Source organism: Thamnophis sirtalis, unplaced genomic scaffold (genome assembly GCF_051295495.1).
Source record: "Thamnophis sirtalis isolate CommonGarterSnake01/CBP01778 unplaced genomic scaffold, rThaSir2_p1.2 scaffold_1, whole genome shotgun sequence".
NCBI classification, from domain to species: Eukaryota; Metazoa; Chordata; class Lepidosauria; order Squamata; family Natricidae; genus Thamnophis; species Thamnophis sirtalis.
In genome coordinates, this window is record NW_028261381.1 from 72450906 (window position 1) to 72477425 (window position 26520).

Genomic DNA, 26520 nt, shown 5'->3' on the forward strand with positions numbered 1-26520 from the left:
CTGCCATTTGCTATTCCTTTCCCCTTTTTTGAAAGAAGCATATAAAGCAGCACTGCCTGTCAGAGTACATTGAAAACAATTTCCCTGGACACTTATGACATCCCATGGTCAAACACAATACTTTCGTTAATGTTATTTATAGTCTCAGACCAATTAAAAAAACAGTGGAATATAGGATGTTCTCTTGATCATTCATTCATTTTCTATAAGTATTCATCTCAGACTAATGGATGGTTGACAATCATAAAAACAATTACAATATAGGTCAAAATTTAATATATATGGCAACTAAGAAACAAAGCTACCACTGATGAAAGCTTTAATCCTATAAAAAACCGGAAACAAAATGATACAGTTTGGGAAGTACCTTTATTTCACTTACCTTTATTTCTCTTATTATGTCATTGGAGCAAACTCTCAATTAAGTACTGACTATTTTCTGCTGCAAAGCTTTAGCGAGGGAAATATATGATGGTACATTAAAGCTTAAAAAATAAAGCTGTGCACTGCTTCAGATTTGATTCTAATCAGTGCTTTGGGGCATGCAATTCCTTAAACCAAGTGTGTATTTTCCCATGCTTGCATAGCAAATTTCCAAACAGATCATTAGCATGATATGTGTGATGGCTGCCACCATTGTCATCAATGTCTGAACTAAATCATATCTACACTTCTAGAAAACATGATCTCTTGGTGAAAGACTTTCTCGTGATATTTTTTAGTAAAAAAGAAAAAGAAAAAAAGGAATGCTAGACAAGCTTATGAGATATAACTACAATCAGGCTATATCTATTCCCTGCTGACTGGAAGAGCATAATATCTAAAATGATAATGTAATAGGTATGTACACGGTATGTATACATGCACACAGATTAGGCCTGTGCAGAAATTTGTTTGAAGGACAAAAGAGGAGCATGCTCTGGGCATCCTTTAGGAGCATCTTCAACTAAGCAATTCATTTCCCAGTACCTCGTGTCAGCTGCAGAAAAGTAACTGCACAAACCTAAGAAAAGATATAACTGTTTTAAGATACTCCTTAGCACCATAAAGATGCTTATCTGCACCCACGTGTGACCCAACTAATATACTGTACATGTTTGTTTATTTTGGTGTTTGTTAATTACAGCCCCTTTCTCCCCCCCTACACAATTTGGTAATTATAGGGGGATTCAGGTTATTAATTCACACTAAAAGAGACCTCAGGTGGCTTAGCAATGCAATAGTTGGAACTCCTCATGCAATCAGCTCTTCTGAAGCAAGAGATGGGAAACATGCCACATAGATGTTTTTGTCCATTTTATTGTTCATAATCATAATTTGGACCCCGGGTCTCTAAAACTTTCCAACTACTTTTGGTAATACACTCTGGTTTGTTGTTCTTTCTAGTTAATTACCCTTCCAAAGTTTTGGAACAAATTACAAGGAATGAGAAATCCTATTCAGAACTTTGGATAAGACCATGTTTTGGAGGCTACTTAAAACAAAAAGGCTGCTATACTTTGGTCTCATGCGATCAGTTGATACATTTAAGTTCCTTTGTCTTAAAGATCAAAATAAATAAATTCAGGATCTTTCTGCAGCATGACATACCACCCATATCTTTCTTTCCTTATTTGTATACTACTTCTACTATATTCTAGATATTGGCAAATTACCTAGCATATTGGATGACTCAATCATGCTCGTGTCCAGATCAGTCCAATAAACTCTTTGATCCTTGTAATCAATGGTAAGATCGTTGGCACGTCCCACCTTATCCACCAGCATGATGCTATTTGTTCCATCCATGTATGCTCGAACAATTTTGGGTTTTCCTCCCCACTCAGTCCAGTACATATACCTGTAATGAAACAAACATTGGAATGATTCAATATTTAATTTATAGCAGAGCAATTGCTTGGCTTGTAGGTTGCTTTATGAGTTCTCAGAAATGAAAAAAAATCTACTAAGTTTCAAATCAGTTTATGTTGGATATTTGCACTTTATTTGGGGAAGGCATGGGTCTCCCAGGGACCATGGGTGCATTCTGAGTGGTATGAGTCTTGGATGATTTGGGGATAGTCACCCATTTGGATACAAGGACTTTTAAGGTGAGAAAATGGTGTCTCTAAGATAAGATTTATTGTATCCACTGCAACACTTAAAATAACCCAAAGTTCAACTTGCAAAAAGGGACAAATATAAAAACTGTTTTTGGGAATACCTGCATAGTGCAGCGTGCACTTGTTTGCCCCTACTCTAGAACCATGCAAGAGAAGCAGAGGCATGCCTCCCCCCCCCCATTGGCTACATAACTCACAATTAACGTTCTCCATTAAGGGCAGTTTTCCCACAGGAGTTGTTACTTATCCTTTCCTATACAGCTGGTTCTCATTATCTCATTTAGTGGCTGTCTGAAGTTATGACAGTGTAAAAAAAAAAACAGCTATGCAGTCAATCCTTGCATTTACAACCTTGGGTGTCTTGGCTGAGAGAAAATCAAATTAAAATGTTTGCCTTGCTTAATACACATATCACGGTGATAGATAAGTCTTTCCTTCTGCACCAAAATTGGTGTGCACGAAAATTGGGCACAAAGTTCAAAGTGACGGACAAGGAGGAACCCCAGCCCTTTGCCCCACCGCAGTAGAAATGGAAATCAGAGCAGGGCAGAAAAGGTGCAATTCCATAAACTTTGAGACTGTATTTTAATTGCATAATTTGGGGAACACATTTGCAATTAAACTAATAAACAATAATAAACATTGAATTTGGGTTTGAGGTTTTTTTGCCCCCTTACCCTTTTGCTGGATCAAGAGCCAATGACCTTGGATTATCCAAATCTTTCCACACAAGAACTTGCCGGAATAGCCCATCCAACCGGGCCACTTCGATCCTATTGGTTCCAGTATCTGCCCAATAGAGATTCTTTCCCATCCAATCTACAGCCATGCCTTCAGGGTAATCTAACCCAAACTCAATCACATGTTCCAGTCCACTTCCATTCATAAAGGCTCGGCTTATTGTCTGCAAAACCATTTTAAAAAATGACAGGAATTTCAGAATATAAAACAATTTAAGCAATTAATGGATGAGTGCAAAGTATTATACAAGACAGGGCTCCCTCAAGGATGTGTTTTATTTTATAAGATTTAAACGACAAAATATTTAGAACCAAAATGTTGTTTGGAAGGAGTCCATTAGAACAGCTGGTTAACAAAGCAAACGTTTCAGTTAAGATACCATGAATACCTTTAAGCTAATATCTGTCCAGTAGATTCTGTTGTCAGATACATCAAAATCTAGAGCAGAAGCTTCTTTCACACCCGTAAGAGGAATGGCAACATCATTGTTGCTGGCTCCAAGAGAAATCCTATGAACAGCTGCCCTGCTGGTGAAGACAAGGAAAGCTTCTGGGATGATGCAGGTCCTCATATCACTAAGTAACTCCAGTCCAATTGGGCAGGCACATCTGCACTCCTGGGGTGTGAAGAAGCACAGGTGGCTGCAGCCGCCATTATTCTCAGCACACGGATTTGTCCCTAAAAAGAAAAACAGTTCTCTGAAGGAAAAGAAAAGCTTGGCTAGGACAGGATTTAGGTCTTAAAGCATAGGCCCTTCTACATTCAAAACGGCTCAAGATAAACTCTGCCCCATGTCTTCTAGAATCATCTAACTGAAGGAAACTGGGTTAAAAGCGTTCCTCTATTTATTATTTATCTCAAATCTTGAAGAAGATTTGAAAGTCCTGGGCTGAAAATTCACTTTAAGGAAATTAAAGGTCAGCCAATATCCCTTATAATATCAATGCATTGCAGTCTCAGTCCCTTATCTCCAATATTGACAACATTAATTTATCTTACAGTTTGTTGAATTAATATGTATTTTACAATATGGAAAAATATGCCCATAACTATCAATTAAGAGTCAACACAATTTCCAAACCCAACCAACAGCACTAAGAAGCAGTGCGGATATACTACATATCACATGCAACCAATTTCAGTTTTCTGTTAGACGGTACCAGTAAGTATATTTCCGTTTCTAGTTCGACCTATTCATTGGAGTCTTACTAGATAACCTCCTATAACTTTCCCAACAGCCCAACATACCTTTTCCATCAAAAGTATAATTAATAATTATTGGTCCACTTTATGAACATGATAATTCCAAATATGACAAAGATAGTAAACCAATTTCTGAAATTAAATCTATAGAGTTTTCCAACAGGCAGCAAACATGACTCAGTAAGATATGGCAAGCAGTTGTCATAACGATTCAGCATCTGGATGATGAACAGATGCTAGCTGCATGGGTAACATATATTTTGGAGAGTGAAAATGTGTAAAACTCAACAAGATTTCATGGATTGAGTGAAAATTTATCTTAATAATAAGAGCTAATAATTTGGCATTATGATAATGGCTGCTTTTGTTGCAGTTTCAAAGAAAAGGTTATTGAAAAGAATCACAAAATTTCAATTAAACACAATTTATTTTAAAGGCAAATTTCATTTAACATCAATAAAAGAGCAAAACATTCCTTCTTTTCACAATAAACTTTTGGAATATCATGAATTTCTTTGGGCACTTAAGTGTTAAAACTGTGGAGACCTCCAAGTGTTCTCTATGTACGAGTAATAAATTCCCAACTTTTGCACTATTTTGACTTCAGCTCATCCCAGATGCTTGTTGTCTGGGAATAGCAGCCAATAAATATTTCTAGAAAATGTTCCCTGTGTCAGTATGGTTAAACATTGCTATGAGGAAATGTTAAAAAGCATGAGTGAATGTTACACTAACACAGTGAGATGAATTAAAAGATAGAGATATATCTAAAGCCCCAATTAGGGAAATTTAATGGATGCGCATACATATAAATCAGTAACCAAGCTTTCATGTTTATATATTCATTTATTCTCCCTCTCTCTCTCCCTCTCTCTCTCTCTCTCTCTCTCTCTCTCTCTCTCTCACACACACACACACACACACAGTGTAAATATGTGTGTAAAAGGTAGTTATTTTCAGTATGATCCTTCTATCTGCAGACATGAAGAATATTAATGGCTGCTCTCTTTATATACCTCCATACTTAAACTAAAAGCTTCTCTGGACATAAACATAGGTCAAAACAAGCATAATGGGATTGGTAGCTAATAATGTGTGCCTTTTATAACAGAAGGTATTGCCTTGAGGATATTTTGTAGCCCAACTGATGCATCCCTGTAATCATACTTATTTCTCATTTGTAAGAATACATGATAAATTATTCATGTTTACCTCATAAAATGACCTAGGTAGCATGAAAAAGAAACAAAATAGAAATACATCAGCACTATTCAAAGACCTTAACAAACCAGGTGGCTGTATTTCCATTACAGCATTTCTCCAACCATTTTGGAGTTCCCCAGTCCCTTAGAGAATGGATACACTGCAAAGATGAAAGAGGATCATGCCAATAATTGAGCCCCTTCAACACAATATCCAAATCTCACACACAAGGCGGTGAGTCCATTGGTTATGCCTTTTCCCCCATCACTGTCATGAAATACTCTTGGCAGTTGAAATAACATGCAGGTGCAACCCAGGTCCAACAGGAGAACATGAAGAGGAGACCGGTCACTCTCATTCTCATCAACCAATGGGTTCAAAGTTACTTCACCAAATAAGAAAGAGATGACTAAGAACAACTGGCATGCAAGTTCTCAGACCCCTTTACCTTCTTGCAGAGTGAATCTGCAAGAAGGATCCCAATTTTTATAGTTAATCTTAATACTGGTTACACTTCCTACTAAGCAACTCTTCACTGCAAACATGAGTAGTGGAGCACGGTCCAAACCACTGGGTAATGCCCTCACTTACCCTCTGCTCTGGTGACACTTGTTGCTTTAAGACCCATCAAGTCTGGCAACTGATCAATGATAATGTCCCGACTTGCCCCCTTCTTGTGAACCCTTTCAATACTTCGTCTCTGCCAATCTGTCCAGTAGATATATTCACCAAGTAAAGTAAATCCAAATATATGAGGAAGTTTATCTTCTATGAGTGTTTTTCTCATGGTTCCATCAAGGCTTATTACCTGTAAAATATAAATATATGTATATATAGTTCAGCTATAGTAAACAAGCAAAAATAAAATTCTGTATGAAATTTTTTTTCTTCATGGAGTTGATTAAGAGATTAATCTAATTTATCATTTAAGTTAGATATCTAGTGGTAAATTATGAGTGCTGGGGTTTTTTTTGTATGACATTCATGGTTGATGGGAACATCAGATTCAGCAATAGATATCCCTGCAAAACTGTTTATTTTTAACATGAGATCAGTATTGCAATCTGTTTCAAACACAGGAACCAAAACAAAAATATTTCTATTTTCCCTTAATTCTAATAGTCTATTATTATTATTATTATTATTATTATTATTATTATTATTATTATTATTATTTACTTTATTCATTAAACATGAAACTCAGTCAACTGAACATTCAAAAATGCATCACAAATACCATTGCCTGGTGCTAATGGTTGATACAGGTTGCTACCAGTGTCCTAGGTATCAACCAAGTACCTTCTATGATGACAATCATGATGGTTAATCACATGGGAATGAGAAATTTGTAAATCATTCATAAGAAGGCAATTATTATCAATTACAATAAAGCGGCAGCCAATTTCAATTCTCAACTATTGATCTTGAAATGCAGAAGCCTGTAGGATTTAGCCAACTTTCACTGATCTTGAAAATCATAAGCATGGGTCCTACCTAGAAGATCATCAGAGATTATTAGCGCTTTAGACCAGATTGATTAAAAAAAAAAAAGATAATCCTGAAAGATGGTCCTGGCAAAAATTTGCAGTACAAATAAAAATACTACATACAGTCCAACTATATTTGATGAAAATTTGATTTTATTTACTCATATTAAAATAAAAATAATTCAATCTCTATTATTCCTCCTATCTACAATAATATTATCAAACCTTCGCAGCTAATTAGATCTGTTCCTAACACTGTGCAACCTCTCCCTTAAGAGCGGAATATTTGGATTTGAGCGAACATTTCAATCTACTCTTCAGAAATAATCCAAATTAACCCTATATTGTTGATACATACCACTCATGCTATTCTCATTTGAGGCAAGCAAAATACAGAAATGAAGTAAGAAATAGTAAGCTAAGGAATTTAAAACATAATTTTAAGAAAGGGAAATATAGCTAAATCTATGCTGATGAATATTCTTGAACATCCAGGTAAAGTTGTCCAAAGGTTAGTCAATAAGTCCAGTTGCCATGACTCAACCTGCAGACAACTTTTACCTGGCTGGAATTTTCGTCGATATATTACAAAGCACTTTGGAGAGGAAACTGCCTAACTAACTTGTTCTGACTGAAGCTACTTAGATGAGCAGTGGAAAATTCTCAAACTAACAGTGGATTTTCAGTTTCTCAAACTGGAAATCCAGTTGTCAAGACTCAATCTTCAGACATTAGTTTATATTCATTAGACTTTCGGTTATTGTGAACCATCCTTGCTTCCACAATATCTGTATGTTGTTTCTGTTTCTCAGGATCTCATTAACTCCACCCAATCATCTCTGTTTTGGTGGTTGCACTCATTTTCTTGTGACAAAGAAATCGATATAGGTCCATAAATTATTATATCTCCTAAGTATTTAAGCACCAGTGAGATCTAGTCCTATAATAGTCAGAGGTAGAATGGTATCCTCAATTAGTATATATTATTAACTAATTTTGAATGCACACAAACTTGTATATTTAGATGTATACACACAGTTCAACTATTTTCTTTTGACAATGTTGTCAAAAGGAAACTGTAAGGAAACTAAACTATATTTGAGTAGTCATTTGAAATTCACACACAAAATTCATCCTTTTTTTTTCCCAGAATGGGGGGGGGAGGAATTAACTAGTATTTCCCCTACACACACACACACACACACACACACACACACACACACTTACACACTTTACATCCTTCACTTTACCCTAAAAATTCCCACACAATCTGGTCTCCAACGTGTATAGAATGCATTGAGAGCAGAATATTTACCAGCTGCGGAGGCAACTGTGAACCACAACAGATTTATAAAACAAGAAACTTCAGTCTCTGCTTCTTCGTAATTATGTTAATAAACCACAAACCTAACCAAAACAAATATCTACTACATACATTTCCTTTTGCATTGGGTCGAAGAACAATCTTAACAGAAGCTTTTCTAAAATTTTGACAAGTGAGACTTGGTCTGGTGCAATTTAAAAACACGGAATGAAATTAAGCTACAATTATTTTAGCACTAGCTTCTCAGATATCCCAAACAGATTTCAACCCTGGGGACTTCTCCAAATCAAGCTCTAATTCGTTATGAAAGTTTTCCTTCTGTCAAAGTATGTTAATATCTACTGCATGTGCACTAATGCGTGGCTTGGCTTTTTTCCACATCACCCAAGGGTCAGGCTTATAAGCATGAAGCAGCCTTCGGGCTGCAAGGCAGCAGTAGGGTGGAAAACTACCTTGTTAAAGATGTTAAATTCCCTTAGAAATCATAGATCAAGGCAAGTTTTCCTTTATCAAAAGGCTGGGTAACTTTCCCAAGAAAATAAAATGTGGAGAACTGGTCAATATTATGCAACTCTTTGAAAAGTGTGGTACAGGAACTCATCGAATTACGATCACAATTGAGCCCAAAATTTCCATTGCTAAGCAAGATAGTTGTTAAGTGAATTTTGCTTGTCAGAAGATTGAAAAAGGTGGTCACATAATCCCAGGAGACTACAACAGCCATAAATACATGCCAATTGCCAAGCATACAACTTTTGATCACATGACCATGGTGATGTTGTAATGATCATGAAAAACAGTTGTAAGTTACTGTATTTTTTGCACTACAAGACACTCCAGACCATAAGGTGCACCTAGGTTTGGGGATGAAAAACGAGAAAAAATATTCTGCTTCTGCATCCCAGCAATTTGCCTCCTTGCAGCAAACAGTCTGGTCAGCTTCAGCATAGCCTGATTTAGCACAAGCAGCTGATTGGCAGTTGGCTTGGCCTTCCAGAATACCGCCGATCAGCTCTTCTAGTCTGCAGGGATTGCTACTGCCCATCACCATTGCCGCTTCCACGTGCCCCATTTTCAGCCTCCACACATCCCATTTTTGACCTGTTCCAGGTGGCAATCCCCACTGCATGGAACGGGCTGAAAATGGGATGCACAGAGCCTGATAACAGGACAGCGGAGGGCGAAAATGGGGTGTGCCGAGGCAGTGATAGGTGGTGCTGGGTGACAGTGGTGATCCCTGCAGCCTGGAACAGCTGATTGGTGGTATTCTGGGAGGCCGATCCAACCGCCAATCAGCTGCTCATACTAAATAAAGTTGTACTGAAGCTGACCAGGCTGTTTGCTGCAAGGAGGCAAATTGCTGGGAGCTAGAGGCCAGTGGGTGGGCGGGGCTTCAGCAACACTCTATAAGATGCAGAGACATTTCCACCCACTTTTTGGGGGGGCGTTTTATAGGCCGAAAAATATGGTAATTATTTTCAGTGCTGTTGTAACTTCAAATGGTCACTAAATGAATAGCTTTAAGTCAAGGACTACCATGTTTCCTTGACAATAAGACAGGTCTTATTTTCTTTTGACCCCTGAAATAAGCATTTGGCTTCATTTTCGGAAAGATCTTATTGTTTTTGAGTTGTAGGAAGTGGTGAGCATGGACACCTCATGGCTACTGTTGTGTTGCAATATTTTTGGGGAGGGCTTATTTTCGGGGGAAGGCTTATTTTAGTGCATGCGCTCAAAAACCCGATTGGGCTTATTATCCGGGAAGGTCTTATTTTCAGGGAAACAGGGTAGATATGTGAGTAATGCAGGTTATTAATTATATTTTATTCACACATTAATGTGATTTAAATTTTAGATCATGGCTGTAGTATGGGTTATATTCATACATTGTTCTACAGAAATGGAGAACGTATTTATCAACTGAGATTTCAAATTATATTCCACAAAAATCAAAAGCAGGAAATAGTCCCAATTAAAGAAATCAGTGTATGGTATATGGTATATTTTGTCTATCCAGAATTTGGCAAAATTCAATAATGAAGATTATGCTCGGTCTTCTCAACTACATCTGTTTGCATTACAATTTAGTATACCCATCTATTCTGGCGACATCTTTAGAAACCTCAGAGAAGTATTTCAGGCTTACTCATGCAATTCCCCTATGTTCAGAAGTGCAAGCCACTGTCTTAGCAGCTGTAGGACTTTTCCTCAAAGTAATAAATTGCTTGACTATCTTTTTCTTTATGCTTATTCAGAACTTTAGGATATAATTGGATAAAAATATATCTTCTGAATGACCTCATATGAAGAATCTTTTTGAGACAATCATTTCAGTTTTATCTACAGCATGTTTAAAGACTTACTTCCCATGTTAATGAACACCAAAATATTAGGGAAAGTTCCTCCTCTCATCTGAAGTGGGTCTCACTGGCCTGAATAAAAAGAACTTGTGTATGCTCATTTGTAAAGTCATTTCTCCAAAAGAAAAAAAGCTGCAGACTTATTAGATCATCCATAGTTATCAGTGTTCAAACTGATCACAGTAATAGCACAAAACACCATCAAGCCATCGGGGAGGTTGTTTATTGTTTTGCAATACCACATGATGATACTACCTCAATTTTTGATAATTCTATTAAGAAGAAAACATCACAATCCCTCTTCCCTTCAAAAGGAAAACTGGACATACTCAACTTATTCCAAGTTCAATACATTTTGAGTAGAAATACTAGGACAAAACTCTATACAGTTTCAAAAATATTCTGAAGAGTGCATTAGCCATGAAAAAAGCCTCTTCTACCAGTAGGTAGAAATCACTGAAAGGAAGTAAGGATAGCAAGGAAAGTCATCTAAGCATAAACAGTTTTAGAAATAAGAAAGAAAAAAAAACCCTCCGGTTTGCCCAGGTCTACATTACATTTTACATCTTTAAATACTTAGCATAGAATTAATGGGTTTATAATACAAACTTTTCCTTATTTGCTATGTGTGTCTAAATGTGTTGTAGTTTGTTTTGCAGATGTTGCTAATTTTTTTTTAAGTACATTTAAAATCCTTAATCTTTAATACTTTTAATAAAATCCTTTTACAAATTGTTATGCTACTGGGTTTTTGGTTGCAAAATACAAAAACTATCTTGCTTTCTTTGACCTTTGCAAAGACAGAATTAATCTTTTCTATTCATGGGCTGAGTTAAAATACATTCAATGCTACTGCGTCTCTGGGCATAAATGTTTTGCTTACTTCTGCAGAGAGAAATTCCAATAGCAAAACTATTGCTTCCATTTTTTCCCCCTGTTGGACTTTAAAAAAAAAGTTTACTGGGGGGAGGGGGAGGGAGAGAAATTTGACATGGACAGACACCTCAACAATTTTTATGATCCTAGGATGAAAAACCATAGAGCAAAATATTCACTTAACATTTTCACTGCATTCTATGGGCTTGTCTCATGCAAATATAGGACAGTGGAGAAATATTTTGTTTCATACAACACCCAGAAAATTACACCAGAATATTCTGAACATATCAATTTTATTAAGTTTGCATTTTCCTCTTTTTGTCTACACCCCCTAAAGGAAATACCATATTAAGAGCAATGATTCATATGCTCTAAAGAAAAACAATTGGCTAGTCTGGTTGTTCTTCCACTCCTGATAATTTGGAAAAGCTGTTATCTAAATCTTACCAGCATAAGATGTTTTTTAAAAGTCAGATGAAGTTGATGGATAAAACAAGTGTGTGTGTATATATATATGGAAGCAGTAGACTTCCTCCCATATTTGGGCATACCAGGGGTTGTGACACTAAATACATACCTATTTCCCTGGCTCAGCTGATAAAGAAGGAGAACCTTGTGACTTAGTGGTTAACACATCTGCCTAATATGTAATACAGTCCAGGTTCGAATCCCAGTAAGGGGGTAGAGAGATAATGAGAGAGCAAGAAACTAATTTTACAAGCTGTTTTACTTCACTGGGTTTTCTGTCCTTTTATGAAGTTCAATATGATATAATGTAAGGATAACACCAGGTATTGTTTGACTTATGTCTCCTGAATTGCATCAAAGCTTGTTCCCAACAGGGTTCGACTGAATTCCAAAATCTTGCCATTGCATTATTATTAATTTCCAGCACTCATCTTTCGAAGTACTCTTTTCAGCTCGTTCACTCTAACTTAAAATATTTAACAGGGAATAAACTCTCTATATTTGCAATGAAAAGGGAAAGTTCTACCAGAAATGTATAGCTTGTGTAGCCTGTATGTAGAACCTAGCTGCTGGCGAATGTCCTATATTTAAAAAAAAAAAGCTAAAGCCAAGTTCAGAACATCTGTAACCTATCCAAAATATGGCCTCATTTTGTCTCTGCTGTTAGCCTTGCTCCTCTGCCTCATTAATAAAGACTCAAAAGTTTTCTGAAAACAAAGCCATAAATATCAATCATACATCACATCCAATTGTGTGGTGGTTGTTGCAATTCAAAACAACTGTGCAGTAAGCCAAAGCAAGTGTTACTTACATGCAGGTGAAAAAGATCAGCAAGTACAAGTGAGACAGAGCAACTGCATCATGCCGGAATTGTATGATAAAATGAATTATCAGAAGCAAGCTCAATTACACGTGCATTTTGCTCTTCCCTTGCCCATATCCCCCAACACGCACTTCTATTAATACCTAACAAGAATCTGCAAACTATGCTCCATTGACTAATTAAAGATCAATGCATGTAATTCTCCCCACCCTTAATTAATACAGAACAGGGACTTTCATTGCCCTGGGCTACACAAATAAATTATGCTTGCCAAATATCTGGAGACGTATTAAGTAATAGCCTCATTTAAACCCAAGACACACAGTTCATAAATATTGAAGTATCAGTGGCAGCCATGGCTAGGATTATTTCTGCATAATTTCACTTTGCATACTAATTATGCTCATTGCTGGAATGGGAGGTACTGCTTATGTTTATTTATGCCATAGTCACCACCCAAGTTGGATTACTGCAATGTGCTCCAAGACAGCATTGATTCCTATCCTGCTAGTCTTTCATAAGCTCCAGGGCCTGAGGTTCTGGAGGTTAGATGGCCTGCTAAAAGGCTTTTTATTGGTTGTTCTGTTTGGGCTTAACTACTATTGGTTTTTATTTTATAATAATATAGGAACCTCGGGTGTAATCCTAAAATAACTGGAATACCACTGGCATTGACAAAACTACCTTCAGTCAATTGCAAAAGGCAGCTTTAGTTGGAACAGCTTACATCCTGCGACGATACCTCAAAATCTGCCTAACCCATGTACTTGGGAAGGACTCAATAGGTGGATAAAAATAAGAAATCCTGTCTTAACCTCTGATTGACTGTATGGCAAATCTATTTATTTGTTTATTTGTTTATTTGTTTATTTGTTTATTTGTTTATTTGTTTATTTGTTTATTTGTTTATTTGTTTATTTGTTTATTTGTTTATTTGTTTATTTGTTTATTTGTTTATTTGTTTATTTGTTTATTTATATTTATTTAGCTTGTATGCCACCCACTCTTGGAAGACTCAGGGCGGCTTACAAACAAAAAGGGAAGGGGGGGATATAAAAAATAAAAAACAACAATTAAAAAATTCAGCAACAATCATAACTTAAGATGGGGCTGGATAATTCAACAGCCCCAGGCCTGCCGGAACAGCTAGGTCTTGGTCGCTTTGTGGAAGGCCGGAAGGGTAGTAAGGGTCCGGATCTCAACAGGGAGATCGTCCCATAGGGCCAGAGCAGCTACAGAGAAGGCCCTCCCCCAGGAGGTCACCAGCCGACATTGACCGGCAGATGGAATCCGGAGGAGGCCTAGTCTGTGCGGTCTAATAGGTCTCTGGGAGGTAACTGGCAGGAGGCGGTCTCTCAGGTAGAAAATAATAATAATTTTATTAAATATTATTTAATATTTTTTACCTTTTGTTAGCTACTGACCATCACATCTGTCAGATAGGTGGACATATAAATTGATGAAATCAATAAATGTATGTGGTGTTGGGGGAAGGTGTGAGGAAAAGACTGGGGGGGGGGGGAAAGAGGAAGTGGTTGCCGAATGATCTCTTAAATGTAAAAGAGTTCTTCAAACTGGCATTCTCCTTATGTGTTGAACTATATAGTCATGCTTTCCCATATAGCATAGCCTTTAGAGCATTCCCCATCTTGGCACACTCAGGATGCAGCTATAAGTACCATGTTGCCTCATTTGGACAGATATCCAAGTATGCATTCCACTGTAGCAATGAAAAATGGACAGACCACCCACGCTGGAATGTGCATTTGGAGACATACACCTACATAACCCAAGGAATTCTCATATGTCTGCCAGGTCAGAAAAATGATCTCATCTAGGTCAACCTCTGGTCTTTTAACAAGAGTCTGCCAAATGGCCCTGATTCACTCACAGGCAAAGAATGGAAACAAGTATATTTATTCCTGACAGGAGACGCATTCTCTGAGAGCATGATAGCTCTGCTTTCACTGACATAGTAAATACAGAGACTTACTATGCTGATATTATCCTTCCATTTGGAATTTTTAATGTCAGAATTAGCTATCCAAAACAGCAATATTGGGTGGAAGATAAAATCAGTCTTCCCTAAGCAAGTATACTCCAGACTTGCTTCTAGACTACACCATGGCATTGTTGAAATTCACTGCAGTGGTTTAAAGATTAAATATTACATTACAGAATAATATTTTACAACCTTAGCTGTGTTTAGATATTCTGAACTTTATTCAGGTGTTCTTAACGTTGGTGGATAAGTTTAATTTTATTCTTGTTCTGCAAACTTTTTTCCTCCCTCCTCCTGGCTTTAGCGTACAAACCATATGCTAGAGTACCTCTTTCCCTTTATTCTTCTGCCACGCTTCTTATTCTTAAAGGCTTGTATGTTTAATGACTCTACCATTTGTCCAGTTCTGTTTTTACTTCTTTGGAATTTTTATAGGCGGTCTTCAGAGATGGCTTTTGTTATGTCAGGTGGCTTACAAAACATTGAAAAAGCAGGGGGCTCCATGATTCCCTCAAGGAGCAGGTAACTTATCCTTTGGGCTAAAATCAGGTCCATGATGCATGTCATAAAGTTATGCCCATTTCAGCAAGTTCTTATTTAGTGTTACAGACTGGAACATGATTAAAAACGGTAGTTTTGATTTGGGAAAAAAAAGCCATCTCAAAGAAATTTCTTAGGACACAAGAATTCACCCATTGGTCCCCACTCTGGATAATTTTATCTGAAATTTGGAAGAGTGGTTTAATTTATAGCATTAGCTAGGACAGAGGCCTGAAGCTACCTGCAATCAACTTTCTCCCTCCCAAACAATTTGTCAAAAGCTCTTTTGCAGAAGGTGGGGTGAGGTTGTTTTTAATTTCCTAACCTGAAAACTGTCAAGAGAAAAGGTTATTGTCTGCATCAACAAGCAAAACAATTTCATAAAAAGCCTGCCTCTTGTGAATTAGAATGTTTTTGCCTTCTACATCACACCAACCTCGGTTGAAAATTAGAACAAAATATTTTATTATTTTCACCCTCAGTTTGTTTTTATATCGAAGAGAAAATGTACGGACTTAGCTTTCATTTAATGACCTGAGCAATATTTGCTTTAGATGAAATGTAGCATTTCAAATGCAAATAGTATTAACTTATTTGATTTTTATCCCACCTTTGTTTTTATATACAACTCAAGGGTAGCAACATACTAATACTCCTTTCTCCTATTTCCTGCACAACAACAGCCCTGTGAGGTGGGTTGAACTCAGGGAGGGTGACTGGCCCAAAGTTACCCAGCTGGCTTTCATGCCTAAGATATGAAAGGCATTATCAGAATCCCTCATGCTGTTCTCTGGATAGTAGAATTGTAGTATAAACCATCTACACGGAGAACAAATTGTAAAAGACTGACTTAAATGAATGTAGGATAAGATTATGAGTCCATTTCTTTACATTCAATGTAAATGTAGAAATGTTAATAGTGTCGTAGTGTTAAGTATAAATATACTAATAGGGAGCATTCTATTACTAGCAACAATCAATACTATAATATTTTCTATTTATAACTTGTATGCGATTGATCTGCACATAGTTTATACTTAAAGGATGACATTTTAATCGGAAACTGTTGCAGAAAATGTGCAAAGTTATTTAGACAATTCTGTAAAAGAAAATAAGAATTGTATCATATTTTACAATTGCCTGCTGGAAATTAATACTAGTAAATATTAATTTTCTATCAGCTAGTCCTGAATAGCAAATAATACAATAATAATATTGTAACACGAAAGTGCAGCTAGTTATAGCTAGGAAAGGAAATATTATTTAGCAAAATATACGATGATGATCTTTGGTAAACAAAAATATCAATGTGTCGGAAGGAAATTTGCCAAGACCAAGTAGATATGCTGATATTACCATGAAACGAATTTAACTAAGAGGAAATTTTAAGAAAAATATCTAGCCTTCATGAACAGAACAAAACTGTGAGTAATGGAAGGCAAATTTTACATCTATGGATGGGTGGACGGACAGTGTTTACAACACTCTTGTAAAATTGGAGTATTGGACAAAAGCACCCAAGATAAAGCAAGATGAAAACTGACAAAAGAGTCAATGTGTTCAATAGTTCACAATAGGCTCCCGAGGGAAAGTTAGTTAGAAAGGGAAAAGAGCAGGGCTATCTCTAGGCACAGCCAATGCAAAAGGGCAGCAGGGTGCTCTTAGGTGAAGGAAGCCTTACCATAAACAGTGACAAGCAAAACATATGGACCATCACAATGAAATCAGCATGCAGACATAACAACGACTCATCATAAAAAAGCAAAAGTACCCCTGATTAAAAAGTTGATGGCATCAACTGAAAATTAACATTGCCCCTTGCACTGTTTTCTCATGCAAATGTTCAAGCAACAAAGGAACTGGAAGGAGGGGAGAGAGAAATACAAGACTTCTATTCCAGGCATGGGAATAACAAAATTTAGGTTAAAATGTTTTCCACTCTTTCCTTTAGCAAGCTGAGTGCAAAACTTAGAATTATCTTTAAGAATTGCATCTGATTTTTTAAAAAGAAAATGGTAGGCAAAATTGACTTAAAAAATTTAATTATGGTCAGCAGTAAAAAATATGAGTCATAGAAATAATGACGCCTACAGTAGAGTACATACTATGTCTCCGTAATAAGCAACCCAAAAAATACGTAACAAAAAAACTGTTCAGATTGCAATTAATCCCGCAGAAAACTTCAAAGTGGGCTTCAATTCCTGCTCTCACAACTCAGAAACAATGGTGACATGGGACAGTTTTAAAAAGTGCCTGCTCAGGCAGATGATTTATTGACCACTTTAGCTCATGTATGCCATCCAAACTATTGGAAGTATGGCAGAAACTCCCTTTTTCTCCTCGTTCTCCCCGTTTCTTTAGAAAGAACTAGAAGGGGAGGAGAAAGATGGCTGACAGCGCTTTGCATAAAAGGACAACACAGCATTTTCAGGCATTCATAATAGCCAAATCAACCAAACAAATTGCCCGAAGAACTGCAACAGTAAGCTATTGGATTTTTACGTCGGCAACTTCAGAAGTCCATTGAAGAATAAGATCTTTGATGGTGCTTTCAAAAAAACAATCACAATTCTTGTTCTGTCTCTCAGAATTTTTGGGGGAGGGGGGAAAATCACCCCTTTGCACCACTAATTTAGTCTTCTTGTCGAAGAATGAATACAAGTTAAAAAGGAACCGACGGTTGGAGGAAAGCCAAAGAAATCTTTCAGGAGCAAAATGCAGAAAGAATGGTGTTTGTTCTGCATTCAAATTTCACATGCAATTCTACAGATGAGATGATATATCTTGCTACGGGTCCAAGAATACACCTTTGTTAGAGAAAATGCTGCCCTACCTAGAACTGCAAGGATAAGAATTATCCTTGCACTTGCCAAGTTTTCTTTCAAAAGTCACCCTTCATCAGGAAAGAGGGATTCTTTGCAGGAACCTCAAAGTGGAGAATTAGGCAGCTACTGGCTTTCTATTTATAGTCATCCAGGCAGTGAATAGTTTCATTCCAAATGCCACAAGGCAGACATGCAACCTTTCATTCTGGGGACCTGATTTGTGTTTCATTTCATGAAGTCAAGGACTAGAAAAGACAAAAAGAATTTCTAACAAGTGTGCAACAAAAAGTTTGGCAGGGAACAGCAGCCCAGCTTCTTTATTAGCGCTACCAGATTCTCAGACATTGGCATTAAGGGGTTGGATAGGAGAACTTTAAAAAACCCTTTCCCACAGACTTTTACTTTTTTTTTTTCTGGGGAAAAAAGGCAAATCTACATGGTCTATTCCTCTCCCCCCCCCCAACCCTCATTAACCGTGAATGTTACTGCCCTGAAGTTTAAGCAAACCTGGGGGCATGTGCCTGGCGGGAAAGACTTGGAAAAGGAATGAAGGGGTGCAAGCATTTCAATTAGTTGCTTTTGAAGGATCCTTCTGAATGAGACAGAACACGCTTGTCAAATGCAAGTTCAAGTGAAAGCCATTTCTACCAATGAAGGGCGCTGATAGCTGTGGGGATTCTGCTAAACCCTCTTTGCCCCCCTTATGTCTTTATTGCTCACAAAAAAGGAGGCAAGGGTCACCCATAGTTTAAAATAAGTTAGCATGCTTTCCCACAGGATGACTCTAGTCAATCAATGCTAGGAATAACCCTTCCCTTTTTTGAGTGACAGATGTCTCCTGACACTAATATAAAAAGCTAAACACACCCTTTAATATAGCTGATAGTTGCTGAATATCAATTGAACAAGCCTAAATATTTTTCTTAAGTTAATGTTAAGTGAGCACACCCACTTTCTAATCAGTTCTTTTTTCCCAAATGGGTTCAGACAATGTGACACTGAAGCTATCAAGGCCATCTACAATCCAGAGAGTATCCACTATATAATTGCTTACATGCAATGGCTAAGAGCATATTCTGAAGACATTTTTTTTAACCACATGCACACTGAGCATGAAGAAAATGAAATTAAACAGAGCAACTCAAAACCATTGAGGTAAATTTCCCCCGTTATTTAAAATGAAAGGGATCAAAACATGAAAAATTATTCACTGGTAACCACAGTGAGGAAAATGTTTCTTACATTTTCACTTGAAGTTGCTCTTGAAGTACGGGGTTTGGAGAAAAGAAAAACAATTCAGTATCATTTAATCTCACAACACTACACATAATATCTAAATTGTGTAAAAATAGCACAGGAATAGCATTTAGGCTTACACACCGCCCATAGCGCTTCACAATTTCTAACCATTGTTTGCCTATTGCCTTCAACAATCTGGGTCCTCATTTTACCGATCTTGGAAGAACAGAAGGCTGAGTCAATCTTGAGACGGTGAGAATCGAACTCCAGGTAGTGCCTGCAATACTGTATTTAATCACTGTGTCACAGTGGTGGGTTCTGGATCCTGTTGCAACCAGTACGGTGCAATGGGGGCCCGGCGTCCCCCACATGCACGCATACAGCATGTGTGCACACACGCACATTCAGCCTTACCACCACGACACTCCAGCTGCTCAGCAGAGCATTGCGCAGGCGCCATATGCTCCGTGATCAAATGCAGGTAAGGAGCTCGGGCGGGCGGGTGGGCCCTCCAAAGCACCGTAACGGAACAGTACCCGGTGCTCCCGGCAGGCACCAGTACGCCCATACCGAGGTGTACCGCCTGCAACCCACCACTGCTGTGCCACCAGGGCTCTTAAAAACCCAAATGAATCACTTGTTATATATTCTAAACTAGAAGGAATGATATATATTCCACCTGGAAGTGGACAATGCTCTGTAAAAAAAAAAAAGCTGAGTATGAAGACAAACACTCATGCATTCGTCACCTCAAGGCTTGATTACTGCAATGCACTCTACATGGGGCTGCCCTTGAAGAATGTTCGGAGACTACAGTTGGTCCAGAATGCAGCCGCTCGAGCGATATCGGGTGTACCTCGGTACACCCATGTTACACCTATCCTCCGCGAGCTGCACTGGCTCCCTATTGGTCTCCAGACGCGCTACAAGGTGCTGGTGATTACCTTTAAAGCCCTACATGGCCTTGGACCTGGATATCTGAGAGACCGCCTCCTGCTACATACCTCCCAACGGCCAATAAGAACTCACAGGCTAGGCCTCCTCCGAGTGCTGTTGACCGGATAATGCCGGCTGGCGATCCCTCGGGGGAGAGCCTTTTCTGTAGCTGCTCCGGCTTTGTGGAACGATCTCCCCGCAGAGATCCGGACCCTTCCCACTCTCGCGGCCTTCTAAAAAGCCACTAAAACCTGGCTGTTCCGGCAGGTCTGGGGCTGTTGATCTATGAATTAGGTCCAGCCCCTAGCTAAGCTGAATGTATGTTGTGTTTTTTAAACTGTTTTCATTTCTCCCCTATTTGTTATTTTATTTTATCTCGTATTTGTAAGCCGCACAGAGTCCTATGGGATTCGGCGGCATATAAGCTTATTAAATTACGAATTATTACGAAACAGAATTCTATCAGATTTCAGAACCTAAATATGCCTAAAGAACACAGGTAATGTGGGCAGTTATATCTGTAGATGTTAGCAAATTTTCAAAGTAAAGCCAGATAACCAACAGAGTAGAATTAATCTGAAAATAGTGCTTTGCATAAACATACATTAGTCCTGAAAAGATTCAAATCAATTTTTTCACATGCTGCTTCAACTTTCAAACATTCTGTTTCTTATTATAGTACATTTGTATATATTCTACATATTTCAAAACATCCACAATGAAGGAAACAATGCTTAGGTCCTTTTCTAAATTAATGGAAAATGCACTCCTCTCCAAGACTGAGAAAGCTATGATGATATCAAAATTAGATGTGCATCAATATCATTGCACAAATGAGATGATGTATTTGGGACATAACACCTGGCACAAGAATGTAAACTGTATGATTTGCAGAGTACGTGAGCTATCATTTGCCTCTTCCTCACTCTGATGATGTATAGAATTATGCCAGTTCCCTGATTGGTATAGCAATTCACATTATAGCATTCCAAGTGGACATCTCTCTAGCATCTGACTGAATCCATTGAACCTGCCACTTCACTGGATAATTGGTTCCTCATCAGGTTCTTTCTGTTATCAACCATTTGCTAAAATTAAATTGAAAATGGACTTCCCATAACGTAAATCCACTATTCCATGTCCTGCACTCTACAATAAAGGAGAGCAGATCTTGACATTAGGATCGTCATAGAATTCCTTTCTCTTCATAGGATCTTCCTTTCTGGTCTCCTGATTGACCTTACCATTTTATTCTGCACCTCTTCTCATTTTTTCTAAACGGATGCCCAAAAGTGAACAGAACATTTGAGATGGGGTTGAATAAAGCAGGATGGGGTGGAACAATTATTTACTTTAAGTTTACAACCAACAACTAAGAATTATTTCAGAAATCTCATTACCAAACCACTTTGTCCACCAAACCTATAACTAAACACCAGAGTTTTGTTAAGTGTTTTTAACTTTAAAAAGTTGCATTTACTTATTAAACTGTCTTATGTTCAATTTACAATCTAACAAAATACCCGGTAGTTCCCTCTATTACTGCCAAGTCAAGTCTCGCTAAACTATACTGAGACTTTCTTTTTTTTCTTTTAAGATGTAGGATCTTACATTTGTTCCTGCTGGCTTTCATGGCTAAAGCAAGACTAGAACTCATCGATCCCCCTCTTTCTAGCCCGGTGCCTTAAACTCTAGACTAAACTGTCTCTTAAAGCACGAATCATAATTTGCTTCTCTCAAAGGATGAATGGCAACTTTAGAAATGATAACAAAGGGGAGAATAAAAAGCCTCCTTCGAGCCGGAATCGAACCAGCGACCTAAGGATTTCAGTACAAGCAATTCTACAGTCCTCCGCTCTACCAGCTGAGCTATCGAAGGGATGCTTTTTCTTCCTCCTCCAAATTCTCTTTCTCTTCTAAAGAATTAGCCACGCCTCCTAGTTTTGTATTATCTCCTCAATCTTTCCGTCCAGGCCATTAATAAGAATCTTGAAGAGCAAAGGGCCAAGACAGAACCCCCTGTGGCAGTCCACTTAGCTCTGTTCTCCAAACTGATATTGAGGCATTCAGAAGTATGCTGTATAATCTAGCTCATATTTTACAATTTTATTAATCTACATATGATGGGAGACTATCAAATTCATTGCTGAGATTATGTCTGTGGAATTTCCCTGATCTATTAAGATGGTAATTCTGTCAAAAATAGAGGTAAGGTTGACCTAGCATGACTTATTCATAATAAAAGCCATATTGGCTCTTGTGTGATATTCTTAACTAACTGATCACAAATATATTGTTCAATAATCTCCCCCAAGATACTCAAAATTTCCCAGATCTCTATTCTTCTTTTCTGGATTAGAACAACATTTATCTTCTCGTAGTCTTCCGAGATACCCAAAATTAACTATAACCAGATTATAGTTAGTTCTGATAATTTTTTTCAATACTCTGATTGTAAATCTTGAATTCATGTTAACAGTCTTTGTGCAGTGGTCTCTCTGTAATTCCTTAAATTTTAATATATTTCCTCTTAATAAGCTTACTTTTCAAGATAATAAAAAAAATAAGATGTGTTCTAATTGCACCGGTCGCCATCTTTATGCACAAAAAACGTATTTTTTACTCCCATGGGCACAGGGTGAGTTTTCCTTCCTGTTCTTCTCCAGTTCCATGCCACTGCTCTTCCTCCCCCGCCCCCCAACTGCTCAATCCAAAGCATGTTGAAAGATCAAAAGATTCAGCACAATAATCACTAAGGAAAGGGTTTTGGTGAAATATATGTATGCATTACCAAAGTGTCAGTCACAATAAGTGGAAGGTCGGTTCTAAATATTTTTATGGTAATGTTTCTATGTAATATGGTCCAAATGTATAGGAAATGACAAAAAGCCAACATTCTATTTCAATCAGAAGAAGAAGAAAATCAGAAGAATTTCAGACTTGTGTGGAAACTGTATTGTTGCAAGCCACAGCAGTCCTTTAATTGGTTCCCTGAAAGTCAGGCTACTCAGTACTATTCAGGATGATCAACGTCCATTTGTCCTTTGACTGTGGGAAGGCAACTGCTTTACTTCTGACATAGCCTCCTGATGGGTCAAAGGTCAGTTACCCTATTCAAGGCTCCCAACCGTCTCTTCCTCCCTGCCCCATTTTTTTAAAATAAAAAGTTTATTTTAATGCAGGATAAAGAATATGCCACTGACTTTAAGTGTAAAACAGCTACTTTTTCAGCAATTCTTTTTAAAAGCTCAGGAAATAGGAGTTGATTTACTTATGTAAGGAAAGAGCAAATTATTTACAGATCCAAAAGAAATATTTCAACAAGTTAAAAATACCATATAATGCGTATTTAGAATATCAAATCAAAGAAGCCACTCACACAGTCACTTTCCTTACTAGTACTGTTGCAGCCTCAAATAAATGTAGTTTTGGGAACTAAAGGCAAGAGATGGGAGGGTGAATTTGTCAAGTTTTGAGTAAGATTTTGATCAGGTTTTGTTTTCCAAAATGTAATAAGACACAAAAAATATAATAAAATTTTGAGAAATAAATATTAACATGCATTCTAACATTCTGAACTGTTTTGTATTTTACATATGTAAAAGTAACCATGCCAGAAGACACTTCTATCTTTTACAAGGTTGAAATAAATTCTTCAAACCTGAGCTGGAGATTAAAACCATTTTAAATAGCATATGCAGAAATTACCTAGAATAAAAACTATTTCCCCGTAAAAGTCATTACTTTGAAAGCCTGTTCTGAAATACAACAAAGACTTTGTTTCTTCAATATTCATCAAATAACTATAGGGAGAAAAAGTAGGAAGAATCAGGTTGTCAGAAGGATCAATGGGTTTTGTTGGGTTTGCAGATAGAGGTGAAGGGCCTGACACTAGTGACCCTTGTTATGTCTCACAGACACTGTTTTATCACTGCACAATACTTTAGAGAATGTCTGGGTGCAAATTCTGAATGTATTCTGAAAAAAATAATCACAAAACTTCGGAGGGGGGGAAAAGAAATGGTGATTCTATAGGCTACATTTTATCTTTTAACTATGTTGTTTAACAGCAATTTAAATTAGGGAAACACTTCTAAAAATAGACAAATAGGTCAACATTTTTTAATTGTACAATTATACACAGTCATTAAGCAAATGTTGACAAGAACCCACAAAACTGGTTTTGAAAGAGAATTAGGCAATTTTGCAGGAAGATGTCAGAGTCTCTCTGCTTTTCCTTCAGCTGGAACCTTGTAAGCCACGTTAATTTGTTCTTGGAATGTACTGCTTTCTGGCGGGATCTTAAATTTTCTTTCAATTTACTTTTTGCGTCATTCCCTTCAAATCAGCTGCACCTCCTGAATCCAAGATACTTTCCCCATATATCTCTCTAAAATCTGCTACATTTTTTTGCTCTCTCTCCTCTCTCTCCCACCTTTCAAACATGCTGCCAAACCAAGTTAGGAAAAAAAACTTTTAAGAGCTGGGAACAATGTTACCACAGGGTGCCAAATTTGCAATGAAAGCCCCAAAGGCTGTTGTCACGCAACGTTTGACAAGGCTCGCCAAATGGTTTCTTTAGGATATAAACGGCTTGTGAAGTGACTGAGGCCTTTGTATCTACAGCTGAATGCTGCAGATGGGAACGTTTCTGGCAAGAATGAATAACTGCTGTTTCTGCCATGTGAAGTTTTACACACATAATTAAGGAACGCACTTCTATGTATCTAGCAGTATTTTCCTGCTTGGGAGCGGGGCTGGGTAGATTTCTCCCCCTCGAGGGAACAAAAAGGTTGTTTTTCTGAAACAACGGACAGCTAAAAATGCAACATGCAATTAATTGAAGTACATTATTATACAACCTATTATAGATTCTTCTACATTTTTGCCAAGGAAATAACACAGTGCTTAAGAAGTATAGTTGGTAAGTCAGAGCACAGAGCAAATGGCCAACTTCAGCATTCCCACCACAGATCTTGCCTGGTTTCTTTGAATTTGGATTTTTATTCTGTCAACACATCCTAAAGTTTCTGGTGCATTTTAAAAAGTATTCTGCCTTAGAAGTCACACTGTAGTAACTGCACAAAGAAATATGTCCTTTCAGTATCTTATGCTCAAGATTACCAGTCCCAACCTGAAGACTTGCATTATATCATTTGCTTGATTTTGTTACTTTTATTGTATAAAGTCAACAAGCCTTGAACATAACACAAAATACTTCCAGCGGGATGCATAAATTACCCACACAGAATTAAGCTGCAATACAATTCCTCTTCTGGGAATTCTGAAAAATATTATTATTTGTTTTAAATAGTTTTCTTCATGTTTGTCATTTGATAATGAATTCCAGACCTAACTTTCAATAAATTGACTTATTTTAATAGTCCAGCTCTAACATTTCTCTACTTCTTGGCCTCTGACAGTGCGGCTCTGTATTTGCCTGTACTAAAGGCACCATTCGTTCTCAGTTGAGCCAGGACAGGCTGGGTCCTTTTAAAGTGAAATACAAATTCTTATGCTGGGGTTGGAGCTTTTTTTCTCCCAAACTTTCAGAAATGATCTCTAGTAATGCAATGTTTCCAAAAAAACAGGAAAACAAATCAAGATGTTTTCTCTGGAACTGAACCGTAGTTTTCTGGAAATATCTCACTTACCTCAATTTTGTCAGTTTTTGCATCTCCCCAATAAAGTTTGCTTTCCTCAAGATCCAATGCCAAACCATTAGGCCATCCTAGAGAAGTATTCACCAGCACTTTCCTCTCAGACCCATCAAGATAAGCAGATTCAATCTTTGGGTTTTCGCCCCAGTCTGTCCAATACATATAACTTTTGTGGAAAGAGAAGAACAGCAATGTTATTCTGATGCACAAGAATTCTATCAAAGACATTATTGCATTTTTTAGATGTGTTTTTCAGCAAGATGCTTTTCCATGAACTGGCAGTAAAGAGAAAGATTCATTCAAAGATTTCAAGTTTGTGGGATCTACAGAAGGATAATAATATTATAAGGAAAAACACTTTAAATGAGGAACTTTGCTATCTAGAATAAATAGGCTGATGTTTGTGTATTCCAAATTTACTAAATACTAATAAAGAACATGCATTTAAGAAAACATAGTCTGTTACACTGCCACTAGAACATGGTATGGCGAAACAGATAATATTTTTAAAGTACAAGTGGTCCTTGACTTATAACTGTTCATTTAACAAAGGTTCAAAGTCACAATAGCCTTGGAAAAAGTGACTTATGACCTATGCTCGCTCTTACAACCATCACACCACCCCTACAGTTACATGGTTGCAATTTGGGTTCTTGGCAACTGGGTTCTGGATCATTTTTAGCTGATTTCCGGGGAGTGGGGGGGGGGGGAGAAAATGATCATTAGGG

General features: G+C 37.4%; 1 protein-coding gene and 1 non-coding gene across 2 annotated transcripts in view; both read right to left on the reverse strand.

The window, feature by feature from the left end:
* The window catches only part of LRP5 (LDL receptor related protein 5), a 116439-nt gene that overhangs the window by 27292 nt on the left and 62627 nt on the right, over nt 1-26520 (reverse strand). Inside the window, exons 7-11 of the mRNA XM_014054430.2 lie at nt 25787-25958; nt 5841-6057; nt 3232-3521; nt 2780-3006; nt 1656-1840 (exon numbers count right to left, since the gene is read on the reverse strand). Of these exons, the coding sequence (XP_013909905.2) occupies nt 1656-1840; nt 2780-3006; nt 3232-3521; nt 5841-6057; nt 25787-25958 (1091 nt within the window). The remainder of the gene's footprint in view (nt 1-1655; nt 1841-2779; nt 3007-3231; nt 3522-5840; nt 6058-25786; nt 25959-26520) is intronic.
* On the reverse strand, nt 21923-22011 carry TRNAY-GUA (transfer RNA tyrosine (anticodon GUA)). Its single transcript is given in 2 exon segments — nt 21923-21958; nt 21975-22011. It is a non-coding gene; the product is annotated as a tRNA-Tyr (tRNA).